Below are 23534 nucleotides of genomic sequence, written 5' to 3' on the forward strand. Positions count from 1 at the left end.
CAAGAGATTTCATGTGAAATGCACATTTCCACCTTCTCTTGAAAAATTCGAAGATCTGGCCATTTTAGGCTCACGTTCCCAAAGCTGCGCTCTTTAAACAAAACAGGCACTTCCATCCGCCAAAGTCCTCACCTTGCTCACCTGATTTACTTTCATTAGTCACCTGGTCCCTGAAGGCATATAAGTTTGCCACCCTTGCTGCTCAATGGAATTATATTGAATAAATGAATTTGGCAGTTAATGCTTGTACGTTCATTTTCATTTCACATATGCGTTCTATCCTTCTAACTCCATTATAATAAGCCACTTGGTGGACAGAATCCTGTTAACTATTTTTTCTTAAATCACTTTTTGGTGGTCACGTGCTTCAATAAATATTAATATGTTTATAAAACCTTGCTCTTAGCCCCAGACCACTGCGAGTTGAGTCTCCCTGCCTTGGTCTGGGGATGCCTAAAATTTCATCATTATGATTCGTTCCCTGGGTTTAGCCGAGACTTGGTTATTTGTCAGGTAAAGAGATTAAAATTATTTCCCGATAACACAAACACACAACATTTTAAAGTAGGTATGAGGTGGGAAGTTACCCTTTCTACAGCAAATAAAAAAGTTCTTTCTGAGGTGGTCAAGTTTCTAGCTGGGACCCTGGGAAAGGTGGAGGAGACTGGAATGTAGTTGCATTCTGAAGTTTATCGAAGGCTTTTTGGGTGGGGATTTTATCCGAAGAGTCTCAGAGCGACCCTCGCTCCGGGTCTGGCAGCTTTGGGCGTGGCTTCTGGCACAGCCCCCGAGCAGTTGTCACCGGGCTCAATTTCAGGACTCTCCAGAGCCCAGCCTTCGGAGTTTCACATTTCTGGGGGCTCGTCTCCCCGCCCCCAGGTAATTTCCCTCCGTTGCTGGCGCTGCCCTGCCCCCTCGGTCGCTGGAGTCTCCCCCTCTGCCCGACACCCTCTCTGGCTCTTTCAGCATCAGTTTCCCCAAGGGGGCAGGAGGGGGACGAATTTGGGGGCTTCCCGGCCCTCGTCTTGGAGCCGGGGAAGGGGAGATGCGGGCAGGAGGCCCTGTGAGTTCAGGCTCGGCAGCCGGCTCCCGAGGCCTTCGGCCCGCGGCGCTTCGCGAGGGAGCGCCCCTCTCCCCGGAGCCGCCGGCGGCTGCAGTCCAGCCACGCCGAGCGGAGGGGGCCCGGGGCTCCCCACCCCCGACCCGGCGTTGCCGCGCTCCCCCTAGCGGCCGCCGTGCGGCCTCGCTCCGTCCCGGCTCGTCGGCGGCGCAGCTCACGTGACCGCGCTCCGGGCCTGCGGCCGCTGTCGGTTCCCCCAGTCACCGAGCGAGAGGGAAGAAACAAGATGGCGGCTGAAGGCGATCCGGAGTGGGGCCCCAGCAATTCGGATTGAGCCTTCTCCCTCCACCCGCTTCCGCCGGCCGGGCCCCTCCCGCCCGGCCCCGCGGGCCTCCCCACCCGGCCCCGGCGCCCCCCACCGCCACCCCTCCGCCCGCCCCTCCCCCCTCCGCTTTCCCTTCTCCCCCCGCCTCGGCTCCGACATGAGGGGCCGGCGGGGCAGGCCGCCCAAGCAGCCCGCGGCTCCCGCTGCGGAGCGCTGCGCCCCGGCCCCGCCGCCGCCGCCGCCGCCCACGTCCGGACCCATCGGGGGGCTCCGCTCGCGGCACCGCGGCAGCAGCCGGGGCAGGTGGGCCGCCGCCCAGGCTGAGGTGGCGCCCAAGACGCGGCTGAGCTCGCCCAGGGGGGGCAGCAGTAGCCGGAGGAAGCCGCCGCCGCCGCCGCCGGCCCCCCCTAGCACCAGCGCCCCGGGCCGGGGGGGGCGAGGAGGCGGGGGCGGCAGGACGGGGGGCGGGGGCGGCGGCGGCCACCTGGCCCGGACCACCCCGGCCCGGAGGGCCGTCAACAAAGTGGTGTACGATGACCACGAGAGCGAGGAGGAGGAGGAGGAGGAGGACATGGTCTCCGAGGAGGAGGAGGAGGAGGAGGACGGCGAGGCTGAGGAGACCCAGGATTCTGAGGACGACGAGGAGGATGAGATGGAAGAGGACGACGATGACTCCGATTATCCGGAGGAGATGGAAGACGACGACGACGACGACGCCAGTTATTGCACGGAAAGCAGCTTCAGGAGCCATAGCACCTATAGCAGCACTCCAGGTACCCACCCAGCCCAGTTGCTGCAGACTCCTCCCCACCTCCTCCCCCTTCTCCCCTCGCTCACTCCCTCTCTGGTCTCCCCCCACCCCCTCCTCCCCCCCAGACAGAGGGGAAATGCGACGGCACATCAAGTGGCAAAAAACTAGATTTACAAGAGGAAAGAGGCGCATTGTTCAAAATGGAGATTGCATTGTTGCAGTTCGCAGGCCACACACTCGCGCTCTCTCTCCCTCTCCCCCCACCAACCCCCTCTTTTTCCTCTTAAAAATTTGTGCCAGTGCAGTGTCTCCACCGGGCAGGGTTGAAACTTTGGCACACACACATCCATTGCATTCATTTTTCTCCCCTTGTTTTGGTTTGGTTTTTTTGGAATGAAAGAAGCCTCTTGTTTTTGCAAACCTCTTTGCATTTCTAATGTGGTTTCTTTTAGATTTTTATTCTATATCTGTTCCTAAAAAGGGAATTCAGGATTTAGACAGATTGTGCCATACAAACACACACAAAACATGCTTCTCTTCACACCCCGAGCTGTGTGGTTTTAAAAGTGTCTTAAGGAAATGGATCAGTTGGGTTAGTAGGGGAGCCTTATCTGGTCCTGTGTGTTTGTTTTTATTCTTGAGTGCTAATGGGCGCGTGCAACAGTTGCGAGTAAATGGCCGATTAAAAAGCGAAGCGGAAAAACCAAAGGAAACCAAAACAAATTTAGTATTTCATCTGATTCAAAATCATTTTGGTAAAATGCAAAATAAAATAAAGAGACCTCAGGAACATGCGTCTTAACTAATTTGATCCCTTTGCCTGAGAAATGCAGTTTCCTGTCACCTGTTGCAGAGACGTGTAGTTGATCATGCAGACGTAATTGCTGAAGATGAACTTTTGGACCAACTCCCAAGTCACACAGCAGAAGTATAGGGAGATTTATTGCAAAATGACTTTTTATTTTCATTCTGTTTCTGAGGATAATAGTCCTCCCTGATCTGTAATGAATTTCTCCATGGTGACTCCTCTCCTGTTTTCTCAGAGTTCCTCTAGGCTGGTGCTGAGATGCATTTTGTTTATTTAAAACACACACACACACACAATGGCTGCTTTGTATTAAATACATAATTGCGGCTTACTAAATTGTGAAAAAACCCGTAACTTATAGCGATAACCTACAAGACTTTTCCTTTATATTTTTGTTAATCTGGATTAACTAAATTAGAATCCAGTTTTCAGAGCATTTACAAAGTGAAGTTCGTGAGGGAATAGGATCTTAAAGTGATAAAGGTGTGTCACTTGTTTTTAAAAGACTAGGATAGTAGCAGTAGTTATATTTAAATGTCTGTTTTTTAATAAATGCCTAAATACTCATTGGAGGAGTATGAGTATTAAGTCAGATGTAAACCTGTTTAGATTGTCCTAACAGCACATGAAAAAGGTAATTTCTTTTGCCTGACAGAATATCTGCCTGTCTTTGGGGTCGGGTGTGGGGAGAGCTGGCAGGAGAATGAAAGGAATGAATCAAATGTCAAGTGTTCGTGTCCTGTATGTAGAAGGGACTACACACCATTCTTCATTTCTTGCCAACTTAATTTAGTACGTCTTTATAGTAATAGTTTTACTTTAAGAAATCACATGTGGTCTTTTCTACCAAGAGCCCAGAATGGAAAGACCCGTGGAGAGTAAATTACACTACTGGAGGAAGTTTTCTCAGATGAGACAGAGCTAAGGCGTTTTGGCAGGGTGGTTCAGCTAACTTTAACTCCTCTTTGAAGGCCTAGCAAATAATATTTAGGGTTGAGAGCCATGTATGTGCTGAGTTAAATTACAGTTTGTTGTTTGGTTTCCTTTTTTAAAAAGATGCTTATATCTTTATGTACTTCCATGACATTTCGTTTTTTCTGATGACATTCGTAGTCTACCTTGTGTATGGTTGTCCTATCTTTACGTGAAATTATGGATTATATATCTTTATAGTAATCGTAACACCCCCTGCAGTTCGTAGTACAGCGTCTCGCACACAGCCGGTGCTCATCAGAGATTGGTTGGACAGATGATTGTTAGTAGGTGAGAACTTGTAATAGATGAAGTTGGGCTAATTCTACTGTGGGTGCCAGAATTCCTAAATATTTTGGATTGGGGAAACTAAATATTGGTCTAATTAGATTTTGATACTTTGACCAGGGAATGTTTTTAGTAGCAGAGTTAGTGTGTTTTGAGCTGCTGTTTCATATTGCTTGCCAGGCATTTTCCTTTCTTTATTGGATGTGGTGTTAATGTGTTAGATGTTTTACTTTTTGAAACATTATTTCTCAAGATTGTTAGATGTTTTACTTTTTGAAACATTATTTCTCAAGATTGTAGAAGAGATGATACATTTTGCCGTTCTAAACTTTTAGAATATGTCTACTTGCCTAGAATAACAATGCATGACAGTGAGTTGTTTAGGCTAAGCACTTGTTTCATTAGTTTTATTGTCTGTACTTCTAGGTAAATGTGTATGTATGTGCTTTGGAAGGAAAAAATGTTCTAGATGGTTTAAGATATCCCCAAAGCTCATAAATAAATATGTTTGGTGGATTTGAATCCAGCTGTATTGTCAGGGCTCAGAGAGGAATATACTTTATTGGTAATTTAGAGAAGATGATTAAGCTTTGTAAACTAGAATGTTGGCTTAAGTACTAAATATTCAATTCCTAGCATAAGAAATTACTCATTCATCTATTCATATGTTGAGTACTTTGTAGGTAATATACCTGTTGATGCGAAGACATTGGTTGATGTTACTAGCTTAATTTTCTAAAACCATATATTTAAAAAAGTTTATTCACTGGAGGTGAAATGTTTTCCTTTTAATGGAGAGAAATTTTAAATGGGTACGTAAGGTACTCACATGACAGATATTACTATAGGTATAACAATTTGTTAATACAAAATTGAAATCATCTAGTTTTGCTTAAATTCAAGGCATTTGGTTGAATAAGGCTTTTTATTTTTATTGTTAAAATTTAGAGTTATTTTAGCCTGTAGGTTTTATGACATAGTTTGCCAGTACATTGAGAAGGATTGTATAGAAATCTATTTGAATAGCATTTGGTAAAGTTCTGACAGCACCTTGAAATCAAGCATTTGCTACTTCAAAAAAGTTAAATCAGACTTTAAACAGAATAGTTCTTGCATTTAACTTGTGTGGAACTTCTAAGAATACCTAGGTGGTATTTTGAAATTTGGAGCTTCTGATGACTTCAGAAAGCAAAAGCTCTGGTGTTGCCCTGGGAGAGTTCGTGATTTATGTCCTCTAAGTCAGGGATCCCCAACCCCCGGGTCCGGTGCTGGTCCGCAGCCTGTTAGGAACCGGCCTGCCCAGCAGGAGGTGAGCGCGAGGACTGAAGCTTCGTCTGCGCTCCCCGTCGCTCACATTACCGCCTGAGCCATCATCCCCCCGCCCCCCCCACCCCGTCCATGGAAAAATTGTCTTCCATGAAGCCGGTCCCTGGTGCCAAAAAGGTTGGGGACCTGTGCTCTAAGGATTATGACAGTGGAGATGGGTGGCGTAGGTGCCATGAATGAACTGTAGATTTATCTGAAGCAGAATTTGTTACCTGGTGGCAGTATTTATTCTCACCGGTGTCAACCAAATATCTTTTTCATTGTACTTGGAATTCCTGATTGCTACAAGTGAGGTACAAAGTGCAGTGGAGATTTAAAGGAGGGCGAGATCATACCCTATTTGGGGGAGTTGGTGTGGGCGTATGCTTCCTGGATGGGCATGTGGCTAGTGAGGATGGACAGAAGAAGGGAGGGAGCAGCATGAAGCAAGGTGCTGATTCTAAAGTGCAGGCAGTCTTAAGTAACCTGGTTTAGCAAGAGCCTGAGTATGTGAATAGGAAATAAAAAACTAAAGCACCATTGTTGGGCAGTATTTAGAGAACCAGGCTATAGCATCTCCTCTCTCCCTCATCTGTAGGATAACAATTGGGGTAGATCAGTGATCCTCAGTCATTTTTCACTCCTGGAACACCCAAGGGATTTGCTGTATTCCTATCAGCACCATGTGGGAGCATGAAACAAAACCAAATCAAATCGTGGATACTGTTAAATCACCGATGCAGCCAGTTCTTTCCCCCACAAATTGAGAGAATTAATGGAAGAGGTGATTTCTGAAGCCTCCTCCCCTCCCCCCCCCCCCGTCTATTTCAGATCTATTTCATTTGTGGGTATTGGGGATCAATCAGAAGATTTGGAAACAAGTGGGATATGATTTCAGGGGGACATCAGGAAGTTTAGCATTACTTCTGTTCTGCAGGATGGATTGGAAGAGGACAGATAACTGGTGGGGATCTGGATGGGTTTTGTAGCCCTGGATGGGAAGATCAATTCAGGAGGTACTTCAGAATTCTCCAGCATCAGAAGTGTAGACAGAGGAATGCATCAGATATGCCTCTGTAAGAATGGCAATGCTTTCAGTAGGAACAGGAGTTCAAGATTATAAGGGAAATTAATGAGATCTGTTTTCAGGTATTGGTACCTGAAGAGGTTAAACATGAGAACTAAAAGAAAGAAAATGCGGACCCCAAAGAGTTATTAAAAAGTTGGACAACATGACCTGTGGGTATTAGAGAGGTGCGTCTGAGGTATGCAATAATAGATGGTTTGTGTACAGCTCAGGCTCAGTACTCTTCTGGTGTATATTTGGAAGTGGAGCTGGGTATTGAAATGTGTGTGTGCAGCAGGATTGAGGCTATTAAGGCCAGGAGCTCTGGTCTGTTCCCTTAGGTCTGCCTTTCCTCCCTCTTCAAGACCCCATGTCCTCCCTGTGACTGCAGATCCTTTTTGGGGGGGTGCCAGGGGTGAGAAGGTGGTGGTACTGGTGGCAGACTGGTAGTCTGGGTGACATAGACAGGAGCAAATCCAAGTAGATGCCCTCTTTGCATTGGGTAGATTGTTCCCTCCCTGGTCCTTAGCCATGCTCTCGGGATCTCTTCCTAGAAGTCTTCCCAGAGTTCTGTTGCTCACCTTGGTCTCGTCTCTCTCTCTCTCTATTTTTTTTTGGCTGCACCGCTTGGCATGTGGGATCTTAGTTCCCCAACCAGGGATCGAACCCGTGCCCCCTGCAGTAGAAGCACGGGGTCTTAATCACTGGACTGCCAGGGAAGTCCTCTCTTCTCTTTGAATGCCTCTTATAGCAGTTATAGCCTCATCTTCATAATTTAGCACTAGTTTAGCACTGACCCTCATTATTCTAATTTTTTTCATGCTTTCAGTTCTTTAAAATGATAAGCCTCAGGAGACAGAACATTTCTTTAAAAACGAAAAACTTACAAAATGCACTTTAAAAGATAGACAGTAAAATGCAGATAGTATTAAAATGCATATAGCTAAATATAATGTTTTAATTGTTTTGTCTACTGGTATGTATCAAATTATTTTATATATTTTTCTAGATACTAAGTTACATTCCTCAAGTATTTTTTTTTTTTAAACTTTGTTCTCATAGAATTTTTTTTTTTTTTTTTAATTTATTTTTGGCTGCGTTGGGTCTTCGTTTCTGTGCGAGGGCTTTCTCCAGTTGCGGCGAGCGGGGGCCACTCTTCATCGCGGTGCGCGGGCCTTTCACTATCGCGGCCTCTCTTGTTGCGGAGCACAGGCTCCAGACGCGCAGGCTCAGTAGCTGTGGCTCACGGGCCTAGTTGCTCTGCGGCATGTGGGATCTTCCCAGACCAGGGCTCGAACCCGTGTCCCCTGCATTACCAGGCAGATTCTCAACCACTGCGCCACCAGGGAAGCCCCTCAAGTATTTTTTGATTGCTGGTTGATTTTTAAAAATAGTAACAGTAAGAGCTAACATTGGACATCTAAATTACTGAATTATTTTCGAGCAGTATTTAATAAAAATTGCATTTAAAAAATACCAAAAAATTGGGAATTCCCTGGTGGTCCAGTGGTTAGGACTCTGAGCGCTCACTGACGAGGGCCCAGGTTCAGTACCTGGTCGGGGAACTAAGATCCAACAAGCTGGCGTGGCAAAAAAAAATTTTTTTTTAATTTTATATATATATATATATATATATATATATATATATAAAAATTTTTTTTTGCATTTTTAAAATAGCAGCTTTATTGAGATACAGTATACGTACCATAAAATTCACCCTTTAAAAAAAGTGTATTATTCAGTGGTTTTTAGTATATTCACGGAGTTGTGAATATATCATCCCTACCTAATTCCAGAACATTTTTTATCACCCCAACAAGAAACCCATATCCATAGCAGTCACTCCCTGTTCTCTCCCTCCCCCGCTCCATCCCCTGGCAACCATTACTTTCATTCTCTGTTGATTTGTCTCTTTTGGAACTTTCTTATGAAAGGAATCATACAATATGTAGCTTCTTTCACTTAGCATAATGTTTTCAAGGTTCTTGGATCTTGGAGCATGTAACAGCACTATATTGAAATAATATTCCATTATATGGATATACCACATTTTGCTCATCCATTCATCACTTCATGGACATTTGAATTGTTTCTACTTTTTGGCTGTTATGAATAATACTGCTGCTAACCTTCATGTATAGGTTTTTGTCTGGACAAGATGTGTTTATTTCTCTTGGGTATATCCTAGGAGTGGAATAGCTGGATTATTACAAATACAATTTTTTTTTTTTTAAAGATTTATTTATTTATTGATTGACTAATTGCTATGTTGGGTCTTTGTTTCTATGCTAGGGCTTTCTCTAGTTGTGGCAAGCGGGGGCCACTCTTCATCGTGGTGCGCGGGCCTCTCACTGTCGCGGCCTCTCTTGTTGCGGAGCACAGGCTCCAGATGCGCAGGCTCAGTAATTGTGGCTCACGGGCCTAGTTGCTCTGCGGCATGTGGGATCTTCCCAGACCAGGGCTCGAACCCGTGTCCCCTGCATTAGCAGGCAGATTCTCAACCACTGCGCCACCAGGGAAGCCTACAAATACAATTTTAATAGAATCTTTATAACCAGACTTATTTTGTTCATTACAGTAGTTTTAAAACAGTTCTCTTAGGATGAATGAGAGCTGGTTTGTAAATCTTCCAAAATATCTATGATTTTTGGATTGCTTTAGGTCAGCTTGGAGAATTTATACCAGGGTTTGTCAGAGAAGGAGCAGTGTAAGTGGAGTCGTTTTTCCACATAGTCAGTGTGAGGGCGTCTGGCAGGCTTTGGAGGCACCCACATGTGTCAGCCCAGCACAGAATCTTAGGCTGTCATGATACGTGAGAGTCTCAGGATTTTAGATAAATCTTTATGAATGTCAAGGATCTAGGGAGGTAGCATGTAGCACAGAGTTTTAAAGAGTGAAGGATCTGGAACCAGTCCTCATGGGTTTGAATCTAGGCTCTGTGATGGGCATTTTGCTTAACTCTTTGTACCTCACTTTCCTCCTTTGTAAAATGGAGATATCATAGTACTGAATTCAGGGTGTTGTGAAGACTGAATGGGTTAATGCATGTGAAGTGCCTAGAACAGTGCCTGGCATATATATAGTAAAGATTCAATAAATAGTAGCTATTATTGTCTGTCGATTTGTTCCTGAACTGAAAGTGGATATTCTGTAGGGATATAGGGACCTTTCTTACAATGTAGTGAGGTAGTATTTTCTTCTGTCGAAAGCTGTCAACTGACTCACAAGGTATAAAAATATTTTAAGGACCACATTAAATAAAAATGTACATTAAAATAGAGCTTTATTTCCCCCCTTTAAAAGAGTTACTAAATGTTTAACTTACCCATTCAAAACATTCAGTTTAGCTAACATCTGATTTATTCTAGAACTATAATAAATAATACATTTACTTTAGTTATTTACAGGGGTCAGTTAAAGTAGAAATAGTGCTCTTGATAATTTCAGCTCTCTGGTAGTTCCTCTCCTCCATGCCATCTTCCTCCGCCTGTTCCTTAAACACCAGGTTTCCAGGTTTTCAAACCAGCCCCTGGCCCCCTCACTGTCTCCCTCCTTCCCCTGAGATCTCATTTATTCTCAAGTTGTTTTTAAAAATTGCAGTGAAAAATTTAAAAATAGTGTAGATTTACTCCTTTGGGAAAGTACATATAATATAAAGATGAAAATGAAAATCATCTGTAATCCCACCAACCAAAGATACTCACTAGACATGTTTGTGTATATATATATATTTTTTTTATTCCATTTACTGTAACCTGCTTTTATCTACACAGTTTTTAAAAGTTATAACTAGGATGACACTAAACAAACTGTTTTTCCTTGATATACGGCAAGGTTTTCCCATATCACTGTATCTTTATCAGTCAGTCATCCCTAATGATTAGTAATGCTGAGTATCTCTTCATGTGCTTATTTGCTGTCTGTGAAGAAAATCATTGGTGAAGTGTCTGTTGAAATATTTTGCCCATTTAAAAAATATTTATTTATTTATTTATTTAGGCTGTGCTGGGTCTTAGTTGCGGCGTACGGGATCTTTAGTTGCAGCATGTGGACTAATTAGTTGCAGCATGCATGCAGGATCTAGTTCCCCGACCAGGGATTGAACCCAGGCCCCCTGCATTGGGAGCGCAGAGTCGTATCCACTGGACCACCAGAGAACTCCCTTTGCCCAGTTTGTAATTGGGTTGTTTTCTTTTTTTTTTTTTTTTTTAATTTTAAATTTTTTATTTTTATAAATTTATTTATTTTATTTTATTATTTATTTTTGGCTGCATTGGGTCTTCGTTGCTGTGCGCGGGCTTTCTCTAGTTGCGGTGAGCAGGGGCTACTCTTCATTGCGGTGCCAGGCTTCTCATTGCGGTGGCTTCTCTTGTTGAGGAGCACGGGCTCTAGGCATGTGGGCTTCAGTAGTTGTGGCTCACAGGCTCTAGGGCACAGGCTCAGTAATTGTGGCAAACGGGCTTATCTGCTCTGCGGCATGTGGGATCTTCCCGGGCCAGGGCTCAAACCCGTGTCCCCTGCCCTGGCAGGTGGATTCTTAACCACTGTGCCACCAGGGAGGCCCTGGGTGGTTTTCTTATTATTGAATTTGGAAAGTTCAGCTAACATAAATATTATTTATGATATATAATTTCCCAAAGCTCTTTTCTCCGTTCCTTTTTCAGAGCATTCTCTTCTTGGATGCAACATCCTGATTTATCTCTCTAAGGACATTTACTATAGTTTTTTTTTTTTTTTTGAAGTTTTCTTCTGTTTCTTTTGTTTCCTCAGATTCCATTCTTAGGTTTTAGTTTTTTCTCTTTGATATTGGAGACATTTTTCAAACGCCTCGTGATCCTAAACTCTTCATATTTAGGAGTGAAGCACTGGGTAGCATTTTGTGGGTGGCCATGGGTTGTCAGGTGGTGGGTTTCACTGCAGAGTAATTGGGCAGTGGAACCCCAGGTATCAATATTTGTTTTTGTTTTTGTGTATTTTTGTTTTCTCTTTCACTCTTGTTTTTTTTTCTCCTGTGAGTCTATTTGGTTTCTTAAGGGAAGATTTCTTAAATCTTTTTTCCTGGGGCTGGGAGTAGGGGTCCGAGGGCACGTGACCAATATCCTGGGAAGCCAGATGAGGGAGGGTGACTAGGGCTCACACCTTGGAGTAGGCACACTTCACTGAATTTCCCTGTTAGGAACCCTGAGCCAACTTTTTTTTTTTTTTTCAAGTGTGGTGTAATTGACATACAACATTATCTTAGTTGCAGGTGTACAACATAATGGTTTGATATATATATACATTGCCAAATGATCACCACAGTAAGTCTAGTTAACATCTGTCAACATACATAGTTACAAAAACACGTTTTTTTTTCTTGTGATGAGAACTTTTGAGATCTGCTCTCTTAGCAACTTTCAAATATACAATATAGCACTCTTAACTATAGTTACCATGTTGCACAGTACATCCCCATAACTTATTTGTATTGATATTATAACTGGAAGTTTATATCTTTTCACCCCCTTCACCCATTTTGCCCACCCCCTATCCCCTGCTTCTGGCAGCCATCAGTCTGTTCTCTGTATCTATGAGCTTGTTTGTTGGCTTGTTTTTTAGGTTCCATATATAAGTGAGATCATATGGGATTTGTCTTTTTCTGTCTGACTTATTTCACTTAGCGTAATGCCCTCAGGGTCCATCCATGTTGTCACAAATGGCAGGATTTCCTTTTTTTTTTATGGCTGAATCATATTCCATATTTTGTGTGTGTGTGTGTGTGTGTGTGTGTGTGTGTGTGTGTGTATACACCACATTTTTTTAATCCATTCATCCATCAATGAATACTTAGGTTGCTTCATGTCTTGGTTATTGTAAATAATGTTGCAGTGAACATGGGGGGTATAGATGTCTTTTTGAGATAGTGGTTTCTTTTCCTTTGGATATATCCAGAAGCGGAATTACTGGATCATATGGTAATTCTATTTTTCATTTTTTGAGGAACTTTCATACTGTTTTCCATAGTGGCTGCACCAATTTACATTCCTACCAGCAGTGCATAAGGGTTTCCTTTTTTCCACATCCTCACCAACACTTGTTATTGTCTTTTTGATAATAGCCATAATAACAGGTGTGAGGTGATACCTCATTGTGGTTTTCTCTTTGTTCTAGTATGTTTTTACCTTTTGTACTTCTTTGTTGTCAATTTACCAAGTGTTGAGAGGAAAAGGATATTAGCTCATGTTACATATTTATCATATATAAAGTGAAGTCTCATTAAGTATTTCTTTACAAAACAGTTAAAAAATAACTTATCTAATACTTACTCAGCGTGCAAGGTACTGTGTTAAAACCTTCAAAGAGATCCAGTGATGGATAAGAAATGGTCCCTACTCTCAGGTCTTTATTCTTTCAAGAGGGAATAATAACACAGTGCATAAATATAAAATAATACAGGGCAGGCTGTGGTAAGTGCTGTAAGAAAAACAGAGAATTAAATTAGGGAGAGAGATCATATTCTATATATTTGGAAGATCAGAAATGGTGTCAAGAACAAGGTTGAATTTGAGGTATTTCTTGAAGATTGGGTAGGATTTCTCCAGGTGGAGGTTGAAGAGAAAGAGAAAGGAGGAGGTGAAAGGTAACAGATGACAGGAAGGTGAACGTTGAGGGACTGCGTACTTGAGGTCTGAGTGTGGAGGAGGCAAGACTGTAGAGAAGTGGAGATTATGTTTTGGTCCAATTTGAATAAATGCCAGTCTGAGGAATTTGAACTTAGTAGGCAGTGTGTAGTCATTGAATGTTTTAAAACTGGCGTATGTCATGATAAAGCTGAGCTTTTTGGGAATTCCCTGCCGGTCCAGTGGTTAGTGCTCCACACTTCCACTGCAGGGGGCATGGGTTCGATCCCTGGTTGGGGAACTAAGACCCGCATGTCATGTGGTGCAGCAAAAAAAAAAAAAAAAGCTGAGCTTTTTGAAAAATAATCTGGCTTTGGTGTATAGGATTTATTGGAATAGGAGGGGGCTGATATAACTTTTCATAGCTACATAAGATCCCATCCTAAGGCTTTACCAAGTAGTTAAGCTGTGCTGTACAGTCATTCCTTGGTATCTGCGGGCAGTTAGCGGCTGGACCCCACCCCCACCCCCCGCCATGATACCTAAATCTGCTGGTGCTCAAGACTCTTATATAAAATGGTGTTGTACAGTTGGCCCTCGAAATCCTTGGATGCTAAACCTGTGGATACGGAGGGCCGACTGTTTGCGTTTGCTGTGATTACCTGTAGTGACTAAACCTTTAGATAAATCTTGGTTCACATTCCTGTTTTTTTTAAGGCTTTTACTATGTATTACTAATATATTATAAATATTATATAACATATATATTAGGTAATATATAATATACATGTTATAATAATACAATATGTGTCATTATATTATAAATATTAGAAATATATTTCCACCAGCAGTGTATGAAAGTGCCCATTTCACCAGCACCGGTTATTTATAAACCATCTTTGCATCCAATGGGTTAAAAGCTCTCTTGTTTCTCTTGTTTGAATTTGCATTTTTTGACTAATACAATTTAATGCTTTCATGACCTCTGACACCCAAATCTCTGTAGTCATGGTTTCCTTCCTGTGTTTTAACTAATGGATGAGTGAATACTTCTTGAACCCCTCCACTTAGAAGTCCTGTAGGCACATCCAATTCAACATGTTCCAAATAGAATTCATGCTTTAGAGACTGCTCCTAACCTCCCATTTCCTTGTTCAGTGAATAATGGCACTGCCCACTGAATTGCCCGAGTCGGAAGTGAGGAAGTACCAGACTCCTCCCTGTGCCTCACCCTCCATGTGCAGGCTTGTCACCAGGTCCTGTGAAGTTTACATCTTATATATCTCTTAAATATATTTCAGCTCTCTTGTCCATCCGTGCGAATGGTTACCTAAATCAGGCCTTCTTTATCCCTTATTTGGCCTCTTAAGGAAACAGCCTGCCTGCCTGCCTGGCCTCCTTTTGTCCATTCATCTCTCATATCCATCTTCCACGTACGTACTGCTCTGCTCTGAGACAAATCTGACCATGTTATGCCCTTTCTTAAAAATCTTCTGTGGGAAAATGATTATGTGCTTTAGCGTAGGTGGATAGTTCTGACTTGGCTGTTGCTTCCTCTACCAGCCTCATCTTCTGTTGCTTCATTTATTTGTTCACTTATTTTAAAAATACCTGTTGGGAACCTACTATGTTCCAGGCACTCTCTGGGATGCAGCCACGAATAAAGCAGATATGGCCCCTGCCCTGAAACAGCAGGGAAGGTAGCCAGTGTAACGGTGAGAGAAGTGCTTCCAAAAGGGGCAAGTGAGAATGACTTCATGGGCGTGGGGGGGGGGGAAGTGTCAGAAAAGGCCTCCCTAAAGAGGTGACAGGTGAGCTCCAAATGGAAGTAGCCGGCGGAGGGGAGGGGAAAGAGGATTCTAGGCCATAGGATCACCACATGCAATGGACTGGAGGGAAAACCAGGAAGGATTTCAGAGTCAGCAGTGCTGTGAGCAGGTTGGTGTTTTTTAAAAAAAAAGTCCCTCTGGCTATAGAATAGAGAATGAATTGGAGTGGGATAAGAATTGATGAAGGGAATTAGGCTGTTGAAGTAGACCAGGTGACAGATTTTGTACCTTGGAGAGAAATACTCAAAAAATAATTTAGTATTTAGGATGTCACATCTTAGTGATAGATTGGTTAGTTGGGATATGGTCAAGGTTGAATTGACTTCTAAATCTCCTTTATTTCTCTCTTTAATCACAACTTATTTCTCTTCACCTTGAATTTGATTGTCAGGTAATACTGAATTCTTTGTAAAAGTTCCCCTCAAACACTTCATAGTGGGGCTTCCCTGGTGGTGCAGTGGTTGAGAATCCACCTTCCAATGCAGGGGACACGGGTTAGATCCCTGGTCCGGGAAGATCCCACATGCCACGGAACAACTAAGCCCGTGCGCCACAACTACTGAGACTGTGCTCTAGAGCCCGCGAGCCACAACTGCTGAGCCCGCGCACCACAACTACTGAAGCCCGCTCGTCTAGAGCCCTTGCTCCACAACAAGAGAAGCCGCCGCAGTGAGAAGCCTGCGCACCGCAACGAAGAGTAGCCCCCGCTCGCTGCAACTAGGGAAAGCCCGCGTGCGGCAACGAAGACCCAACACAGCCAAAAATAAATAAACAAAATAAATAAATTTATTAAAAGAAAAAAACACCTCAGTTATTCACTGCTGTGATGATTAACTCCTAGTCACCCATCCATCACCTTCTCCAGCTTGTCTTCTCTGGTCACCATTCCCTTTTCCTTAGGTGAGACTAAGTTCCTTTACCTCTCCCTAACCCCCCAGGACCATGTGCATTTATATGTTGTTTAGTTTCCAAATATTTGAAGGTGTTCTAGGTTTCTTTCTTTCTGTTACTGATTTCTAATTTAATTTCATTGTGTTCAGAAAGCATACTTTGTATGACTTTAATTTTTAAAACATTTTTAGAGGTTTGTTTTGTGCCCCAAAATGTTGTCGGTCTAGGTGAACGTTCCAAGTGTACTTGGAAAGAAGGTGTATTCTGCTGCGGTTGGATAGAGTGTTCCATAAGTGTCAGGTCAAGTTGGTTGCATTATGAAGGTCCTCCGTATCCTTGCTGATTTTCTACCTGCTTGTTCTATTGATTACCAAGAGAGAATTGTTGAAGTCTACGAATACTGTCATGGATTTGCCTATTTCTCTTTGGAGTTCTGTTAGTCTTCATGTATTCTGAGGCTCTGTTATTAAGTACATAAACATTTAGGAAGGATTATTTAACCCCTTCATCATTATATCTTTATTTGTTAAGACATTGTACTGAAATGGACTCTAATTATCTGGCTCTCTCCTTCGCCCGAACCTGTCTTAGGGCAGGGAGGCTCTCATTCATCTCCTCTCCTTAGTGCCGCTCAGTCTCTAGCATGCAATAGGCAGCACAGGTAATTGCTGAACTGAGTGTATGAGTCAAAAAAAAATCTCTAGATTATTTTCACCCTTAGTTCTGCCCTGTCCAGTATGGCAGCCACTAGCCACGTGGGGCTATTTAAATTTAAATTAAGTAAAATTCAAACTTCAGTTCTTTATTGACACTAGCTACATTTCCAGTGCCCAGTAGCCATGTGTGATGTAGAACATTTGGGTCACTTCATATCATCACAGAAAGTTCTCTTGGGCTGACCGTGTTACTGCCGTCAGTCTGCTTCTGCTAAACTGTGAGAATTTACCTAGCATCCCTTTTCCTCTAGCCTTTTATTTGCTCTGAATCCTGCACGGCCTGGGTAGCCCCAGCACTCGGCTGTGGTTCGTCTCTGTTAAGCCTGTCAGCCCAGCGTTATTTGTGGATGTGATGGTGTTGAATTTCTGCAGTGAGACTTGGGCTCATCTTTGCGATGATGGCATCACTTGTTGTTCTCTGGGGTAGGGGAAGAGGTAGTCAGCTAACCTTCAGTTTTAGAAAATCTGCCATGGTCCTGAGAAAATTAAGCTAAGTCGTAGATGCAGGACAAAAGGGAAAGAAGAATTAAAATTCAGAGACTTTTAGGTGAGAAATTTAGTTTGATAACTCAGGGAATTCCTATATTGTAAAAGTTGGTATGTGAACTGAATTGTCACATACTGGTGTGTTGTTTCAGTTGTCTGAGTTCTCCTATATAAAACCTCTTTCTCAGGAGTCTCTGGACAAATGATTTAATTACTTCAATAGTTTTCAAGGAAAAGACATCACTTTTTGAGTGGAATTCTTTTGTTACTTAACCGATGTTAAATTGCAATTATGGAACCTCAGAAGATTTGCTAAGAAAGCTCATGCTTACACTCTTCTCTACTCATGGATGTGTTCTAGAATTCACACACTTGGGAGACTGCATGGCCAAGTGATTCATACTGAATGACAGTGTTCAGTAGGTGCAATTTCTACATTTTGCTGCTGTGGCTTCCTGCTTGATTTCAGGATGTTAACATTGCCTCCTTTGAGGTCTGTTTACAGTGTATTCTATTTATGGAACTTAAAAAGCATTTCAGAAACGCACATATTAATCTGTGTGGAATTTCTCTTCTTGTTCTTTTTCCTTCTAATGCTTGCATAGCTATATTGAGACTTGTCTGAGGAAATAGTCCAGCATTTAAAGTAGCTAATAAAATTTTAGCCCTTCCTATCAGTGCAGTTTTCCCTGTTTTTCTAGACATCAAAATTATTTCACACAGGCCTTGCAGTCTTAGTAAATTACACTTTTCTCCAACTTATGACCATAATCTGCTTTCACAGTGTTATGCAAATAATTAAAAAAATAAAAAGTGATTTTACTGTAATTTCAGATACATATTTGAACTTTTTAGTTTGAATTATCTGGGTGAAATGCCTCAAATTTCTGATTCTCTGTAAACTTGGAAGATTGCCTTTATCCAGATATATTATTATCCTTAATTGCCTAAATAGCTTGAGTTATAAAATCTCCCTGCATTTCAGGAGAAACCTAACAATGGGAGCTTGTTTATGGCAGGGGACACAAACTCAAATGCTGCAGGGTCCAAGTAAATTAAAGATGTGAAGTGGCCTTTTTTTTTTCTTTATTAATACAAAACTGCATTTGCTGTTAAAGTTTATTTGCCTTGAAAAACTAACCCTATTGGAATTTTAGTCCCTTTTTGCTTTTACAGACAGTGCTGTTCTAAATGTGCTAGAGATGTATCTTTAGTCGCCCAGCCTGGTGTTTCTATAAGGTAGATTCCTAAGGGTGGGATTGTTGGGTTACATTTAATAGGCTGAACCAGGTTATACTCTCATTACTGTTGTTCTTAGACCTTCCCTAATCTGTGTTTATGTGGCTTTTAAATTGACTTTTTCTGGGACTTACTGAAGTTTACTCAGACCTTTAGCAGGTGTTTTTGGATATAGACTAGGCCCAAAATCCTTTCCTCATCAATTTATTGGTAAATACACTTATTTATAATATGAAAGCCTGAGGTTTAGCTCCTAAACTGGGGGGCAGATGTCTCTTTTCAGAGTTTTCTGGCCAAGTGGGAATGGAATTTTTTTTATTGCTTCTTAGCTTGAATTTGACCTTAGAGACATCATTCCTCTGTGGGCCTTATTAGTTTACTCACCTATAAAGTGTAGATTGGACTAGGTGATCTAATGGACAAGGGATTCGCAGACTTTCTCTTAAAGTGCTGTATAGTAAATATTTTAGTCTTTTTGGGCCACACTGTCTCTGCTGCAGCTACTCAACTCGGCCATTGTAACATGATAGCAGCTGGAGACAATAAGTAGACAAATGAACATGGCTGTGTTTGAATAAAACTTTATTTGTAAAAACGGTCTGTGGCTGGCCATAGTTTGCCAACCTCTTTCTGAGCTCTTGACATTCATTAATCTGTGATTTGGATAACTAGGTTAGGGAAAAAGCTTTGAATTTTTAAAATAACACTTTTGAAAGTCTAGTAAGAACTTCAAATTTTATTTTTGCTTTTTCTCTTTATCAGGGAAGAAATATAGAAAATTTAGAAAACTCAGGAGATAACATTAATATTTTGATCACTCTCCTTTGATAACCAGCTTTGTGTGAGTGTGTGTGTATTCATATGAGGAGTACTTACATGTGTAGAAACGTACATATTTTTTATAAAATTGGATAATGCATAATTGGTTTTATAAATCTTTTCCCTTATACCATGAAATCTTACTGTATCTTTAAATAATTTGTCTATGAAAATGTCTGCTCTCATGGAGCTTCTGGTGGAGAGCTCATGGATTTTAAAAGTTAATTTTGTATTTAGCCACCTCTTTTCTAATTGTTTTTAATAGCTTATTTTTTGATTGGGTTGGAATTTCTAGGAATAACATTTCATCATCTTCAAACATGAATCATATACATCCATCTGCTTTTCTTATATTTATACCTCCTTTTTGTTTCTTTTCAAATTGCATTGTCTACCACCTCTAAAGCAATGTTAAATACTAGTTGAAATGAGAAGCATCTTAGTGTACTTTCTAAATTTAATGGGACTGATGCTAATATTTCACTGTTAATTGTTATGCTGACCATTGATTTTTTTATTTTGTTTTGTTTTTTGCTATCCTAATAAGCATAAAGGGGTATTTCATTTTGGTTTGGAATTTAAGTGCTTTGTTGCCTATGTGATGTGCATGTATTTTCTCCTGGTCTGTGGCTTGTGTTTCACTCTCTCTTATTTTTTTTTTAAAATAAATTTATTTATTTATTTATTTATTTTTGGCTGTGTTGGGTCTTCGTTTCTGTGCAAGGGCTTTCTCCAGTTGCGGCAAGCGGGGGCCACTCTTCATCGCGGTGCGCGGGCCTCTCACTGTCGCGGCCTCTCCCGTTGCGGAGCACAGGCTCCAGACGCGCAGGCTCAGTAGTTGTGGCTCACGGGCCTAGCCGCTCCGCGGCATGTGGGATCCTCCCTGACCGGGGCACGAACCCGCGTCCCCCGCATTGGCAGGCAGACTCCTAACCACTGCGCCACCAGGGAAGCCCTTCACTCTCTTAACTATCTAATCCATGAGCACATTCTGTCTCTCCATTAATTCAAGTCTTTGATCTCTTTCATCAGTGTTTTATTGTTTTTGGCATACTGGTCTTCTACATATTATTACATTTGTACCTAAGTATTTCATGATTTTTGGTGCTATTACAATTAGTACTTAGTTTTTAAATTTGAATTTGTATTTCCAGTTATTTATTGTTATAATAGAAATACAATTGATTTTTGTGTATTGATCTTTGTGACCTTGTTAAACTCAACTGTCAGTCTAGTAGTTTGTGTTTTTTTTTTGTAGATTTCTTGGGTTTTTCTACATAGGTAATCATGTTGCCTGGCAAATAGAGATGATTTTATGTCTTCCTTTTCCAAGATAGATTTTCTTTTTCTTATTGAAGTATAATTGATTTACAATATTGTGTTAGTTTCAGGTGTACAGCAGAGTGATTCAGTTTTATTTAATTCTTTTTTTCGATTCTTTTCCATTATATTTTATTATAAGATATTGAATATAGTTCCCTCTGCTATACAGTAAATCTTTGTTGTTTATCTGTTTTATGTAAAGGTAGTGTGTATCTGTTAATCCCATACTCCCAATTTATCCCTGCCCCCCCTTCCCCTTTGGTAACCATAAGTTTGTTTTCTATGTCTGTGAGTCTGTTTCTGTTTTGTAAATAAGTTCATTTTTACTATTTTTTTAGATTCCACATATAAGTGATATCATATAATATTTGTCTTTCTCTGTCTGACTTAACTTCACTTAATATGATTATCTCTAGGTTCATCCATGTTGCTGCAAATGGCATTGTTTCGTTGTGGTTTTATGGCTGAATAATATTCCATTGTGTATATATACATCTTCTTTATCCATTCCTCTGTTGATGGACACTTAGGTTGCTTCCATGTCTTGGCTATCGTAAAAATTGGTTTCTAATTTAACTTCATATGTCAGAGAACATACTGGGTATGACTAAATGTTTAAAAAATGAAGTCATTTGAGATTTGTTTTATGACCCAAAGCATTGTCTGTTTAGGTGAATATTCCATGTGTACTAGGAAGGAAGAGTCTGCTGCTGTTGGGTAGAGTGTTCCATAAATGTGATTAACTGTTGTTGGTAGTGTTGTTAAAGTCTTCTATATCCTTGCAGATTTTCCATCTACTTGTTCTGTTGATTACTAAGAGAGGAGTGTTGAAATCTACAACTACTGTTATAGATTTGTTCTCTGTCTCCTTGCAGTACTGTATGTTTATGCTTCATATATTTTGTGGCTCTGTTATTAGGTTCATAAACATTTATGGTTGTTGGTCTTTTGATTATTTGACCCCTTTATCATTATGAAATGACCTTCTTTACTCTGGTAATATTCTTTGCTTAAAATTTACTGTTTGATATTAATATAACCAGTTCAGCTTCTTTCTTTTTGAATAGTGTTAGCAGGGTGTATCTCTTTCCACCCTTTTACTTTTAGTCTGTACTATGTCATATTTATATATATATATATATATATATATATTTTTTTTTTTTTGCTGTGCTGCGTGGCATGCGGGATCTTACCCCAACCAGGGATCGAACCCGTGCCTCCTGCAGTGGGAGCGCAGAGTCTTAACCACTGGACCTCCACGGAAGTCCCTACTATGTCATATTTTAAAGGGGTTCCCTGTTCTGTTTTTTTAAAAAGCCAGTCTTCTGACAGTGAATTTAGACTATTTACATTTAATTTTTTTCTTTTTTTTCTTTTTTGGCTGTGCCTCAAGGCTTGGCTTGCATGATCAGTTCCCTGACCAGTGATTGAATCCGTGCCCTTGGTAGTAAAGCATGGAGTCCTAACCACTGGACTGCCAGGAAATTCCCATCTTTTCTTTTCTTTTTCTTTTTTTTTTTGTTCCTCTGTTTCCCTTTCCTGCCTGCTTTTGGATTAGTTGAACATTGCCCTATTTTAATTTATTACCTTTTTGGTTATGTCTGTGCTATTTTTTTACTGGTTCCTCTAGGAATTACAAAATACTTATCTACTTAAAGTTAGCATTTTACCCCTTTAAGTAAAATTTGTGTCACAACCATAGAGGTTCCCTTATCCTAGCCCCCTCCCCAATGCTATAAGTGTCATATATATCTACAGTTGTTCCTCTGTATCTGTGGGGGATTGATTCCCAGGACCCTTGTGGATACCAGAATCTCTGGATGTCAGATCCCTTGTGTAAAGTGGCACCGTACAGTTGGCCCTCTGTATCAGACTCTACATACATTAAAGCTCCACTAGATGATGTTACAATTTTTGCTCTCAACCACTGTACATATTTTAAAGTGCTTAAGAGTTGAAACAGCCTTTTTTGTTTGTTTTTTAATTTATTGTTCTTCCTTTATTCCTGAAAGTCCAGTTTTCACTCTGGTATCATTTGTTTCTTTTACTGTTTTTACCATTTGTTTTTTTTGTTTTTGTTCTTTCATAATTGAGATTTTATTGGCTGTTTTGAGGATCAGTACACAGACATTTCAATTGTACACAATTCTTTTTTTTTTTTTCACAATTCTTAACATACATACCCAAACTCTAAAAAATCATGTAGTTGTGATTCTTTTCTGAACAGTTATTCCAGTGACTTTACAGCTTAAAATTTGGAGGCAAATTTTCCTTGACAGGATACCAAGTGCCAGTATCTTCAAATATTGATATGCTGTTACATTGTTAAGTCCCACTAATTCACAATTTAATATCACATACACTACATACTAAAATTGTCAGTCCTCTACAGCACATTAACAAAGTTACTAGAAGAACTGGACTACCACAACCAAAGATGTTACAGAGTGCACAAAATTCTGACCAGGAGAGCCAAGATCAAGGAGTGAGTGGTTTGCTTTAGGAAACTCTGTTAGTTTCCTTCATCTGAAATGTTTTGATTTGCCTGAACTGTGGAAGAGTATTTTTGAAGGATATAGAATGCTGGGTTGATATTTCTCTAAGCACTTAAAGATGTCCCATTCTCTGCAGTTATTTGAATTATTGTTCTCTCATATGTAATGTTGTTTTTTTCTCTTGCTGCTTTGTAGATTTTTCTTTAGCTTATATGTCTGGAATTCCTCCCATACTCTGGCTTGCAGGGGCCCCTTTTCTGATCTACTGGCTAGAAAGATGTGAGTTTCTGTAGATTCTGTAGTTGGAGCCTCCCTGAGGCAGGGGCCAGAAGAGGGGAAAAAAAAGTAAAATAACCACAAAACAGGGGATTTCCCTCCTGCTCTTCAGCTCACAGGGGACCCTTTCCTCAGTCCTCTGCCTGAAAGACAGGGTTTCTCTGAGTTTTTTCTGTTCATGGTTTTTGCCGTAGATTCACTGTGAGCTTGTTCTATTCCAGGAGAGAAAATAGGGAAACAGACCTCTGCTTGTTGTTTGTTGTTGCTTCTTCTAGGTTTGACTCCC

General features: G+C 41.2%; 1 protein-coding gene across 12 annotated transcripts in view; it reads left to right on the plus strand.

Moving 5' to 3' along the window:
• Positions 1-1340: 1340 nt before the first annotated feature.
• Positions 1341-23534, plus strand: part of BPTF (bromodomain PHD finger transcription factor) — a 145317-nt gene continuing 123123 nt past the window's right edge. For 9 of the 12 annotated variants that reach the window (XM_036836120.1, XM_036836117.1, XM_036836122.1 and 6 more), the window contains exon 1: positions 1341-2158. In XM_036836120.1, the coding sequence (XP_036692015.1) occupies positions 1543-2158 (616 nt within the window). In that variant the 5' untranslated portion in view covers positions 1341-1542. The remainder of the gene's footprint in view (positions 2159-23534) is intronic. The other 3 variants (XM_036836125.1, XM_036836130.1, XM_036836128.1) reach the window with 1 other exon arrangement.

Source organism: Balaenoptera musculus, chromosome 20, assembly GCF_009873245.2.
Source record: "Balaenoptera musculus isolate JJ_BM4_2016_0621 chromosome 20, mBalMus1.pri.v3, whole genome shotgun sequence".
Lineage (NCBI taxonomy): Eukaryota > Metazoa > Chordata > Mammalia > Artiodactyla > Balaenopteridae > Balaenoptera > Balaenoptera musculus.